Source organism: Stomoxys calcitrans, chromosome 3 (genome assembly GCF_963082655.1).
Source record: "Stomoxys calcitrans chromosome 3, idStoCalc2.1, whole genome shotgun sequence".
Lineage (NCBI taxonomy): Eukaryota > Metazoa > Arthropoda > Insecta > Diptera > Muscidae > Stomoxys > Stomoxys calcitrans.
Genome location: NC_081554.1, coordinates 25,937,807 through 25,950,900, shown reverse-complemented (window position 1 = coordinate 25,950,900; position 13,094 = coordinate 25,937,807). Strand labels below are relative to the sequence as shown.

The following is a 13,094-nucleotide window of genomic DNA, read 5'->3' as shown; positions in this document are numbered from 1 at the left end:
TAAAAATCGAAATTTCACATGGAAAAATTAAAATGGCGGGCTATGCGTCCTAGAGGGAAGGCCTATTTCTTCTTGAATTAAGTCCTACTTAATTCAAGACTCCATCGAAACATTTTCGGAATTTCATCGGAAATCCATTAAAAATCGAAATAAGTCCTAGACAGAAATGGGCCTTAATTCGCGACTCCATCAAAAAATACGCAATTTCATCGAAAATCCACTAAAATTCGAAATTTCACAAGTAAAACTTAAAATGGCTTGTATCTCCTAAACTATGCGTCCTGGAGGGAAATGACTCGTGACTCCATCAAAAAATTTGGAATTTCATCGAAAATCAATTAAAAATCGAAATTTCACATGGAAAAATTAAAATGGCGGGCTATGCGTCCTAGAGGGAAAGCCTATTTCTTCTTGAATTAAGTCCTACTTAATTCAAGACTCCATCGAAACATTTTCGGAATTTTATCGGAAATCCATTAAAAATCGAAATAAGTCCTAGAGAGAAATGGGCCTTAATTCGCGACTCCATCAAAAAATACGCAATTTCATCGAAAATCCACTAAAATTCGAAATTTCACAAGTAAAACTTAAAATGGCTTGTATCTCCTAAACTATGCGTCCTGGAGGGAAATGACTCGTGACTCCATCAAAAAATTTGGAATTTCATCGAAAATCGATTAAAAATCGAAATTTCATATTCAAAATTTAAAACGGCTGTATCTGCTAAACTGTGCGTTTTAGAGAGAAATGGGCCTGCATTCTAGAGGGAAATGGGCCTTAATTTGTGACTTCATCAAACATTTCGGAACTTCATCGAAAATCCATTAAAAATCGAAATTTCACATGCAAAACTTAAAATGCCTGTATCTCCTAAACTATGTGTTCTAGAGAGAAACGGGTCTTAATTCATGACTCTATTAAAAAATTTTGGAATTTCATCGAAAATGGATTAAAAACGAAATTTCACTTGCAAAATTTAAAATGCCTGTATCTCCTAAACTATGCGTCCTAGAGGGAAATGGGCCTTAATTCGTGATTCCATCAAAAATTAGGAAATCACTTCTAAATCCATTTAAAATCGAAATTTCATATGCAAAACTTAAAATGGCTGTTTCTCCAAAACTATGCGTCCTAGAGAGAAATGGGTCTTAATTCGTCGACAATCCATTAAAAATCGAAATTTCACTTGCGACACTTAAAATGGCCGTATCTTCTAAACTGTGCTTCCTAGAGGAAATGGGCCTTAATTCGTGACTCCATGAAAAAATTCGGAATATTATCGAAAATCCATTACAAATCGAAATTTCACATGCAAAATTTAAAATGGCTGTATCTCCTAAACTATGCGTCCTAGAGAGAAATGGGCCTTTATTCGCAACTCCATCAAAAATTTCGGAATTTCATCGAAAATCCATTAAAATTCGGAATTTCATATTCAAAACTTAAAAAAGCTGTATCTCCATTATAATCGAAATTTCACATGCAAAACTTAAAATGGCTGTATCTCCTAAACTATGGGTCCTAGAGGGAAATGGGCCTTAATTCGTGATTCCATAAAAAATTCGGCATTTCATCGAAAATCCATTAAAAATCTAAATTTCACATGCAAAACTTAAAATGGCTGTATCTCCTATACTATGCGTCCTAGAGAGAAATGGGCCTAAATTTGTGACTCCATCAAGAAATTGGGAATTTCTTCGAAAATCCATTAAAAATCGAAATGTCACTTGCAAAATTTAAAATGGCTGTATCTCCTATACTATGCGTCCTAGAGAGAAATGGGCCTTAATTTGTGACTCCATCAAGAAATTGGGAATTTCATCGAAAATCCCTTAAAAATCGAAATTTCATATGCAAAACTTAAAATAGATGTATCTCCTAAACTATGCGTCCTGGAGAGGAATGGGCCTTAATCCGTGACTCAATCAAAACATTCGGAAATTCATCGAAAATCCATTAAAAATCGAATTTCCACATGAAAAACTTTAAATGGCTGTATCTCCTAAACTATGCGTCCTAGAGAGAAATGGGCCTTAATTCGTGACTCCATCAAAAATTTCCGAATTTCATTGAAATCCATTAAAATTCGAAATTTTACATACAAAACTTAAAATGGCTGTATCTCTTAAACTATGCGTCCTAGAGAGAAATGGGCCTTAATTCGTGGTTCCATCAAAAAATTAAGAATTTCATCGAAAATCCATTAAAAATCGAAATTTCACTTACAAAACTTAAAATGGCTGTATCTCCTAAACTATGTGTCCTAAAGGGAAATGGGCCTTGATTCGTGACTCCATCAAAAATTTTGGAATTTCATTGAAAATCTATTAAAAATTGAAATTTCACATGCAAACTTTAAAATGGCTGTATCTCCTAAACTATGCGTCCTAGAGAGCAATGGGACTTAATTCGTGACTCCATCAAAAATTTTGGAATTTCATTGAAAAGCCAGTAAAATTCGAAATTTCACATACAAAACTTAAAATGGCTGTATCTCCTGAACTATGCGTCCTAGAGAGAAATGGGCCTTAATCCGTGACTTCATCAAAAATTTGGAATTTCATCGAAAATCCATTTAAATTCGAAATTTCATATGAAAAATTTAACATGTCTGTATCTCCTAAAATGTGAGTCCTAGGGGGAAATGGGCCTTAATTCGTGACTCCATTAAAAAATTCAGAATTTCATCGAAATTCCATTAAAAGTCGAAATTTCACATGCAAAACTTAAAATAGCTGGATCTCCTAAACTATGCGTCCTGGAGATGAATGGGCCTTAATCCGTGACTCCATCAAAAAACTCGGAAAGCCATCGAAAATTCATTAAAAATCGAAATTTCACATGCAAATCTTAACATGGCTGTATCTCCTAAACTATGCGTCCTAGAGGGAAGTGGGCCTTAATTCGTGACTCCATCAAAAATTTCCAAATTTCATTGAAATCCTTTAAAATTCGAAATTTCACATACAAAACTTAAAATGGCTGTATCTCCTAAACTATGCGTCCTAGAGGGAAATGGGCCTTAATTCGTGACTCCATCAAGAAATTGTGAATTTCATCGAAAATTCATTAAAAATCGAAATTTCACATGCAAAACTTAAAATGGCTGTATCTTCTAAACTATGCGTCCTAGAGAGAAATGGGACCTAATTCGTGACTTCATCAAAAATTTTGGAAATTCATTGAAAATCCATTAAAAATCTAACTTTCACATGCAAAACTTAAAATGGCTGTATCTTCAAACTATGCGTCCTAGAGAGAAATGTGCCTTAATCCGTGACTCCATCAAAAAACTCGGAAAGCCATCGAAAATCCATTACAAATCGAAATTTCACATGCAAATCTTAACATGGCTGTATCTCCTAAACTATGCGTCCTAGAGAGAAATGTGCCTTAATCCGTGACTCCATCAAAAAACTCGGAAAGCCATCGAAAATCCATTAAAAATCGAAATTTCACATGAAAAACTTAAAATGACTGTATCTCCTAAACTATGCGTCCTAGAGAGAAATGGGCTTTAATTCGTGACTCCATCAAAAAATTCGGAAATTCATCGAAAATCCATTAAAAATCGAAATTTCACATGCAAAACTTAAAATGGTTGTAACTCCTAAACTATGCGTCCTAGAAGGAAATGGGACTTAGTTCGTGACTCCATCAAAAATTTTGGAATTTCATCGAAAATCCATTAAAAATCGAAACTTCACATTCAAAACTTAAAATGGCTGTATATCTTAAACTATGCGTCCTGGAGGGAAATGGGCCTTAATTTGTGACTCCATCAAAAAATTAGGAATTTCATTGAATTCCATTAAAAATCGAAATTTCACATGCAAATCTTAACATGGCTGTATCTCCTAAACTATGCGTCCTAGAGAGAAATGGGCCTTTATTCGTGACTCCATCAAGAAATTCTGAATTTCATCGAAAATCCATTAAAAATCGAAATTTCACATGCAAAACTTAAAATGGTTGTACCTCCTAAACTATGCGTCCTAGAGAGAAATGGGCCTTAACCCGTGAATCCATCAAAAATTTTGGAATTTCATTGAAAATCCATTAAAAATCGAAATTTCACATGAGAGAGAAATTTCACCTAGAGAGAAATGGGCCTTAATGCGTGAGTTCATCAAAAATCTCGGAATTTCATCGAAAATCCATTAAAAATCGAAATTTCACATGCAAATCTCAACATGGCTGTATCTCCTAAACTATGCGTCCTAGAGAGAAATGGGTCATAATTCATGATTACATCAACAAATTAGGAATTTAATCGAAAATCCATTAAAAATCGAAATTTCACATGAAAAACTTAAAATGGCTGTATCTCCTGAACTATGCGTCCTAAAGAGAAATGGGCCTTAATTCGTGACTCCATCAACAAATTGTGAATTTCATCGAAAATCCATTAAAAATCGAAATTTCACATGAAAAACTTAAAATGGCTGTATCTCCTAAACTATGCGTCCTAAAAGGAAATGGGACTTGATTCGTGACTTCATCAAAATTTTTGTAATTTCATCGAAAATCCATTAAAAATCGAAATTTCACATGCATAACTTAAAATGGCTGTATTTTCTATACTATGCGTCCTAGAGAGAAATGGGCCTTAATCCGTGACTACATCAAAAATTTTGGAATTTCATTGAAAATCCATTAAAAATCGAAATTTCACATGCAAAACTTAAAATGGCTGTATCTCCTAAACTATGCGTCCTAGAGAGAAATGGGCCTTAATCCGTGACTTCATCAAAAATTTGGAATTTCATCGAAAATCCATTAAAAATCGAAATTTCACATGCAAAACTTAAAATGGCTGTATCTCCTAAACTATAGAGAAATGGGCCTTAATTCGTGACTCCATCAAAAATTGTGGAATTTCATTGAAAATCCATTAAAAATCAAAATTTCACATACAAAACTTAAAATGGCTGTATCTCCTAAACTATACGTCCTAGAGAGAAATGGGCCTTAATTCGTGACTCCATCAAGAAATTGTGAATTTCATTGAAAATCCATTAAAAATCGAAATTTCACATGCAAAACTTAAAATGGCTGTATCTCCTAAACTATACGTCCTAGAGAGAAATGGGCCTTAATTCGTGACTCCATCAAAAATTTTGGAATTTCATGAAAAGCCAGTAAAATTCGAAATTTCACATACAAAATTTAAAATGGCTGTATCTTCAAACTATGCGTCCTAGAGGGAAATGGGACTTAATTCGTGACTCCATCAAAAATTTTGGAAATTCATTGAAAATCCATTAAAAATCAAAATTTCACATGCAAAACTTAAAATAGATGTATCTGCCAAACTATGCGTCCTAGAGAGAAATAGGTCTTAATCCGTGACTCCATCAAAAAGCTCGGAAATTCATCGAAAATCCATTAAAAATCGAAATTTCACATGCAAAACTTAAAATGGCTGTATCTCCTAAACTATGCGTCCTAGAGAGAAATGGGACCTAATTTGTGACTCCATCAATGAATTTGGAACTTCATCGAAAAACCATAAAAAATCGAAATTTCATATGCAAAATTTAAAATGGCTGTAACTTCTAAACTATGAGTCCTAGAGGGAAATGGGACCTAATTCGTGACTCCATCAAAAATTTTGGAAATTCATTGAAAATCCATTAAAAATCAAAATTTCACATGCAAAACTTGAAATGGCTGTATCTCCTAAACTATGCGTCCTAGAGAGAAATGTGCCTTAATCCGTGACCCCATCAAAAAACTCGGTAAGCCATCGAAAATCCATTAAAAATCGAAATTTCACATGCAAAACTTAAAATAGATGTATCTGCCATACTATGCGTAGAGAGAACTGGGACCTAATTCGTGACTCCATCAAAAATTTTGGAAATTCATTGAAAATCCATTAAAAATCGAAATTTCACATGAAAAACTTAAAATGGCTGTATCTCCTAAACTATGCGTCCTAGAGAGAAATCGGCCTTAATGCCTGACTCCATCAAAAAATTCGGAATTTCATCGAAAATCTATTAAAAATCGAAATTTCACATGCAAAACTTAAAATGGCTGTATCTCCTAAACTATGCGTCCTAGAGGGAAATGGGCCCTAATTCGTGACTCTATTAAAAAATTAGGAATTTCATCGAAAATCCATTAAAAATCGAAATTTCATATGCAAAACTTAAAAGGGATGTATTTCCCAGACTATGTGTCCTGGAGGGAAATGGGCCTTAATCCGTGACTCCATCAAAAAACTCGGAAATTCATGGAAAATCCATTAAAAATCGAAATTTCACATGCAAAACTTAAAATGGCTGTATCTCCTAAACTATGCGTCCTAGAGGGAAATGGGAAATTCTTGACTCCATCAAAAATTTTGGAAATTCATTGAAAATCCATTAAAAATCAAAATTTCACATGCAAAACGTTAAATGGCTGTACCTCCTAAAATGTGCATCCTAGAGGGAAATTGGCCTTTATTCGTGATTCCATAAAAAAAATCGTAATATCATTGAAAATCCATTAAAAATCGAAATTTCATATGCAAAACTTACTATGGATGTATCTACTAAACTATGCGCCCTAGCGGGAAATGGCCCTTAATTCGTGACTCCATCAAAAATTTCGGAATTTCATCGAAAATCCATTAAAAATCGAAATTTCACATGCAAAACTTAAAATGGCTGTATCTCCTAAACTATGCGTCCTAGAGGAAAATGGGCCTTAATTCGTGACTCCATCAAAAAATTCGTAATTTCATAGAAAATCTATTATCGAAATTTCACATGCAAAACTTAAAATGGCTGTATCTCCTGAACTATGTGTCTTAGAGGGAAATGGGCCTTAATCCCTGACTCCATCAAAAAATTCGGAATTTCATCGAAAATCTATTAAAAATCGAAATTTCACATGCAAAACTTAAAATAGCTGTATCTCCTAAACTATGCGTCCTAGAGAGTAATGGGCCTTAATTCGTGACTCCATCAAGAAATTGGGAATTTCTTCGAAAATCCATTAAATTTCAAATTTCACTTGCAAAACTTAAAATGACTGTATCTCCTAAACTATGCGTTCTAGAGAGAAATGGGCCTTTATTCGTGACTTCGTCAAAAAATCCGAAATTTCATCGCAAATCCATTAAAATTCGAAATTTCGCATGCAAAACTTTAAATGGCTGTATCTCCTAAACTATGCGTCCTAGAGAGAAATGGGCCTTATTTCGTGACTCCATCAAAAAATGAAAAATTTCATCGAAAATCCATAAAAAATCGAAATTTCACATGCAAAACTTAAAATGGCTATATCTCCTAAACTATGCGTCCTATAGGGAAATGGGCCTTTTTTTGTGACACCATCAAAATTTTCGGAATTTCATCAATGGGAAAATCGAAATTTCACATGCAAAACTTAAAATGGCTGTATCTCCTAAACTATGCGTCCTAGAGAGAAATGGGCCTTAATTCGTGATTCCATCAAAAATTTAAGAATTTCATCGAAAATCGCATAGTTTAGGAGATCTAAACTATGCGTCCTAGTGGGAAATGGGCTATTACAAAATTTAACATTCCACTATTGCAAAATTTGAACAAAAAATTAACGATCCGATCGTGAATGTATTATAATCATGCGTTTTTCAATCGTCCTTCTTATTAAGTATTTCAAATGATGTTGGAAACGGCCGATTTTACCTTTAAGCCTATAGAGGGCGCAATTTTCATACAATTGGGCCAGCCCTAGTAAAAATGCAAGAAAATTGTTTTAAAATGGATGAGTTTTTTATTTCCATATGATTTTTGTTTGTTTTTAATTTGAAAAGCATATAACGATTAACTTGCTGCTACTGATTCAGATATGCTTCATAGGGGGCCCTTGGCAAATGGTGACTTTGAATTTGTATCAAGAAAATATGAACCTCTTGCACTGAAAGCAAATATGTTAAAGCATACCTGTCATGTCATCTTCCTCCCACGCAAACCTTACCGATTGCTTACAAAATAACCCATCAATTGATGATCATTATCATAGCTCTGACAATGGTTTAGAAAATACAAAAAATAATGTACACAATTATAAGACCAAAAACCCACTTGGGTTACAATCGATTCGGCATAGTAGACAGCAGAACGAAAATGATTGCAATTTCCTTCAAAATATAAAAGCAATGAATTTCAATGTCTGTAAAGTTTGAAGTGTTCCTACTTGATTCCTCCTCAAAACTGCATCCAGGTTGACGTATGGGACCTAAATTGGGATAGAAATCTGCATGACCCATGGGATTGATGTCGGAGAATAGATAAACATCTGTGTGTATGATATCCACAAAACTAGCATCAGAAGCATCCAATTTATTTCGAACATTTGAAGTGGAAAAAAACCAGCCAGCAGGATCAAGGCCTTACAGAAGAGCAAAGGCATATTAATAGTAATTTACTTCCAAAGACACATATCCTTTCATACCTGTTATTCTGTTTACTTTAAAATTTAAATCATTAGCTGCTAAACCAGCAATTTGAGCCCCCAAACTAAAACCAATTATGTGTATCATTTGCGGTGTATATATACCCTGATCGTGGAAAACATTTAAAAGTTGAGCCAAGCACTTGCCAACTACTCTGGCATTTTGCACAGCCCATGGGTAGTAGCAGGGTAGCGCAGCCATGGGCTCATAATCGACGCTTATGACATCGACATCAATGTGTTCCAACAGCAAGGGGCGCATCTCCATGTTGGGTGTCTTATCTTTATTCAACGAAAGGCCATGTATTAAAATCTCAATGGGTCGTTGAGGCTCAAAAAGTTCTTGGGAAATATTGAGAGGATCCAAAAGGTAGGGGCTGTTGGGAAAATCTCTGAAATGATATTTTATTTAAATTTTTTTCAAAACACTCCATTTTGAATTGTGAGTACCTAAATAATAATTAGTTTTTAACTATGCGCTAATAGTGACAACGTACTACGTTTGTTTGCAGATAGAATGGGAAATCGAACCTACCCTAGAAGCATTGGTAGCTCCAACACAAAGCTTTGACAATACGGCTTGTAAACAAATGGTCCCGATTCACTTTAGATGTTCTAATTCGCTGGCGATTATAGCAGTCCCCACCCATCCGAATGTCGAAAAAATCTACCGAATACCGAATCTATTCAACCAAGTGGCTCAAATCCTCAGCTACCTTAGAAGCTTAAGCCACCTCATTGACAGACACCACACACTCTAAGAGCTTAGAATACCACCTTGAATTGTTATTGCATGCAGCAAAAACTGCACTGTAAATCCTGGAAAGAGGTTAGTATGTCCGCCTATGACGCTGAACGCCTGGGTTCGAATGCTGGCGAGACCACCAGAAAAAAATTTTTAGCGGTGGTTTGCCCCTCCTAATGCTGGCAACATTTGTTAGGTACTATGCCATGTAAAACTTCTCTCCAAAGAGGTGTCTCACTGCGCCACACCGTTCGGAGTCGGCTGTAAAATGGAGGACCCTTATCATTGAACTTAAACTTGAATCGGTCTGCACTCATTGATATGTGAGAAGTTTGTCCCTGTTCCTTAGTGGAATGTTCATGGCAAAATTTGCAAATTTTTTCTTATTGTAGGCTTTTTGACATCCGTGTCGTATATGCTTCAGATCGGTTTATTTTTAGATATAGCTATTAAAATGACGAATATTTTGTTATACACAATTGCGCTACGGTGGCCTCCGCCTAACTTCCCTGTCCCTGTGTCAAATTTCAGTTAAATCGCATTATAAATGCGCCTTTTATGGGGCCAAGACTATAAATCGAGATATCGGTCTATATGACAGATATTTCCAAATGTGAACCGATTTAGGTCAAGTTGCAGAAAAAAGCCGAAGAGCCTAATACAACTCACTGTCCGAAATTTTGGCGAACTCGGACAATAAATGAGCCTTTTATGGGTTCAAAACCTTAAATCGAGAGATCGGTTTATATGGCAGCTATATACAAATCTAGACCGATTTGGGCCCAGTTGCAGACAAATGTCGAAGAGCCTAACACAACACACTGTCCCAAATTTCGGAGAACTCGGACAATAAATGAGCCTTTTGTGGGCTCAAAACCTTAAATCGAGAGATCAGTTTATATGGCAGCTATATCCAAATCTGGACCGATCTGTGCCATATTGCAGAAGTGTGTTGAGGGACTTAACTTTACTCATTGTACCAAATTTCGACGATATGGGACAATAAATGCGCTTTTTATGGGCCCAAAACCTTAAATCGAGAGATCGGTCTATATGGCAGCTATATCCTAATCTGAACCAATCTGAGCCAAATTAAAGATGGATGTCGAAGGGTCTAACACTACTCACTGTCCCAAATTTTGGCAAAATCGGACAATAAATGCGCCTTTAATGGGCGCAAGACCTTAAATCGAGAGATCGGTCTGTATGGCAGCTATATGCAAATCTGGACCGATTTGGGCCAAATTGAAGAAGGACGTCGAGTGGCCTAACACAACTCACTGGCTCAAATTTCAGCAAAATCGGATAATTAATGTGGCTGTTATGGGCCTAAAACCCTAAATCGGCGGATCGGTCTATATGATAGCTATATCCAAATCTGGACTGATCTGAGCCAAATTGAAGAAGGATGTCGAAAGGCCTAATACTACTCACTGTCCCAAATTTTAGCAAAGTCGGATAATAAATGCGCCTTTTATGGGCGCAAGACCTTAAATCGAGAGATCGGTCTATATGCACTTCTGGACCGATCTGAACCAAATTGAAAAAGGATGTCGAAGAGCCTAACACAACTAACTGGCTCAAATTTCAGCAAAATCGGAAAAATGTGGCTTTTATGGGCCTAAGACCCTAAATCGGCGGATCGGTCTATATGGGTGCAATATCGACATATAGTCCGATATAGCCCGTCTTCGAACTTAGCCTGCTTAAGGACAAAAAAAAGAATCTGTGCAAAGTTTCAGCTCAATATCTCTATTTTTAAAGACTGTAGCGTAATTTGAACAGACAGACGAACGGACATGGCTAGATCGTCTTAGATTTTTACGCTGATCAAGAATATATATACTTGATAGGGTCGGAAATGGATATTTCGATGCGTTGCAAACGGAATGATAAAATTAATATACCCCCCTCCTTCGGTGGTGGGTATAATAAACAATCCGACACTGAATGTATACTTTAAGATTCATTGCGCCTATAGAGGGCGCAATTTTCATCCCATTTCATTTCTCTCATGACTTTCATCTGACTTTATTAATCTTGGTTTTATTTGTTCTGTGCATTGGTATTACTCCTATATAAAACGATTTCCTGATTTTTAAACCCTCCACCATAGGATGGGGGTATACTAAATTCGTCATTCTGTGTGTAACATTTCGAAATATACTTCTAAGATCCCATAAATCTTGATCGTCGTGACTTTTTAAGTCGAACTAGCCATGTCCTTCCGTCTGTCCGTCCGTCCGTCTGTCTATCGAAAGCAAGCTAACTTTCGAAGGAGTGAAGCTAGGCGCTTGAAATTTTGCACAAATACTTTTTATTAGTGTAGGTCGGTTGGGATTGTTAAAGGGCCAAATCGGCTCATGTTTTGATATAGCTGCCATATAAATCGATCTTGGATCTTGAGTTCTTAAGCCTCTAGAGGGAGCAATTATCGTAGTGTTTTGGTATAACTTCCAAAAACTGTGTTAAGTATGATTGAAATCGGTTCATAACCTGATATAGCTGAGATATAAACCGATCAGGGGTCTTGACTTCTTGAGCCACTAGAGGGTGCAATTATTATCCGATTTGGCTGAAATTTTGCATGAGGTGTTTTATTATGACTTTCAACAACTATGCTAAGAATAGTTGAAATCGCTCCATAACCTGATATAGCTGAGATATAAACCGATCAGGGGTCTTGACTTCTTGAGCCACTAGAGGGTGCAATTATTATCCGATTTAGCTGAAATTTTGCATGAGGTGTTTTATTATGACTTTCAACAACTGTGCTAAGAATAGTTGAAATCGGTCCATAACCTGATATAGCTGAGATATAAACCGATCTGGGGTCTTGACTTCTTGAGCCACTAGAGGGCGTAATTATTATCCGATTTGGCTGAAATTTTGCATGAGGTGTTTTGTTATGACTTTCAACAACTGTGCTAAGAATAGTTGAAATCGGTCCATAACCTGATATAGCTGAGATATAAACCAATCTGGGGTCTTGACTTCTTGAGCCACTAGAGGACGCAATTATTATCCGATTTAGCTGAAGTTTTGCATGAGGTGTTTTGTCATGACTTTCAGCTGATGTGTTAAGTAAGGTTCAAATCGTTCCATATCCGGGTATAGCTGCCACAAAAAAAGATCTGGGGTCTTGACTTCTTGAGCCTCTGCAGGGAGCAATTCCTATCCGACAAATGCGATAAGATTCTGTCCGGCCGAATTTAGCACGCTCCACTTGTTTAAAAATTATTTTGGGGGTTTAGGTTTGCGATTCTGTTATATATTGGGTTGCCCAAAAAGTAATTGCGGATTTTTCATATAGTCGGCGTTGACAAATTTTTTCACAGCTTGTGACTCTGTAATTGCATTCCTTCTTCTGTCAGTTATCAGCTGTTACTTTTAGCTTGCTTTAGAAAAAAGTGTAAAAAAAATATATTTGATTAAAGTTCATTCTAAGTTTTATTAAAAATGCATTTACTTTCTTTTAAAAAATCCGCAATTACTTTTTGGGCAACCCAATATTTACCTAAATTTTATTCACATTTCTATACTCACTTCTTATAGTACCAAAATTGAACGTCATCGTTTGGGCACTCGTCTTTGGCAAAATAGCAGGGAAATCCTTCGATTGTTTTTGTATAGGCGCAGACTGTGAAAAGATTAACAGTTTTTTACAAAGATCCAAAAAAATTACAGAAAATATTCATTTGAATACACAAAGATTTGGCATAAAAAATTATCCAAACTTTTATATATTTTTCTATTTTTTAAACAATTTTTGTTTCGTCTTCATACTTTCCACCAGAAGCAACCAACAGCAAGTGCGAATATTCTTCATTTCTCTATTAGCATAGAATGTGTCTACTATCGTGTAAAAAAACAATTTGACAACACATAACATTTAAATATTCCTTTTATTGCTAAA

General features: G+C 35.7%; 1 protein-coding gene across 1 annotated transcript; it reads right to left on the bottom strand.

Annotated features, from left to right (window-relative positions):
- Positions 1–7,952: 7,952 nt before the first annotated feature.
- LOC106090526 (pancreatic lipase-related protein 2-like) lies at positions 7,953–13,007 on the bottom strand. The gene is made up of 6 exons (XM_013256752.2): positions 12,965–13,007; positions 12,725–12,818; positions 8,434–8,825; positions 8,176–8,370; positions 8,064–8,119; positions 7,953–8,003 (listed from the first exon to the last, which is right to left on the bottom strand). Exons 1-6 carry the CDS (start codon positions 13,005–13,007, stop codon positions 7,953–7,955), a joined length of 831 nt encoding a protein of 276 aa, XP_013112206.2.
- Between the last annotated feature and the right edge of the window lie 87 nt (positions 13,008–13,094).

Excerpts from the sequence above, each read along its gene's own strand:
- LOC106090526 (XM_013256752.2), bottom strand. The coding sequence starts at position 13,007 with ATGAAGAATATTCGCACTTGCTGTTGGTTGCTTCTGGTGGAAA. Across the intron at positions 8,371-8,433 it reads TAAAGTAAACAGAATAACAG|GCCTTGATCCTGCTGGCTGG; the intron begins GTATGAAAGGAT and ends CTCTTCTGTAAG. Across the intron at positions 8,120-8,175 it reads CAGTTTTGAGGAGGAATCAA|GAAATTGCAATCATTTTCGT; the intron begins GTAGGAACACTT and ends TATATTTTGAAG.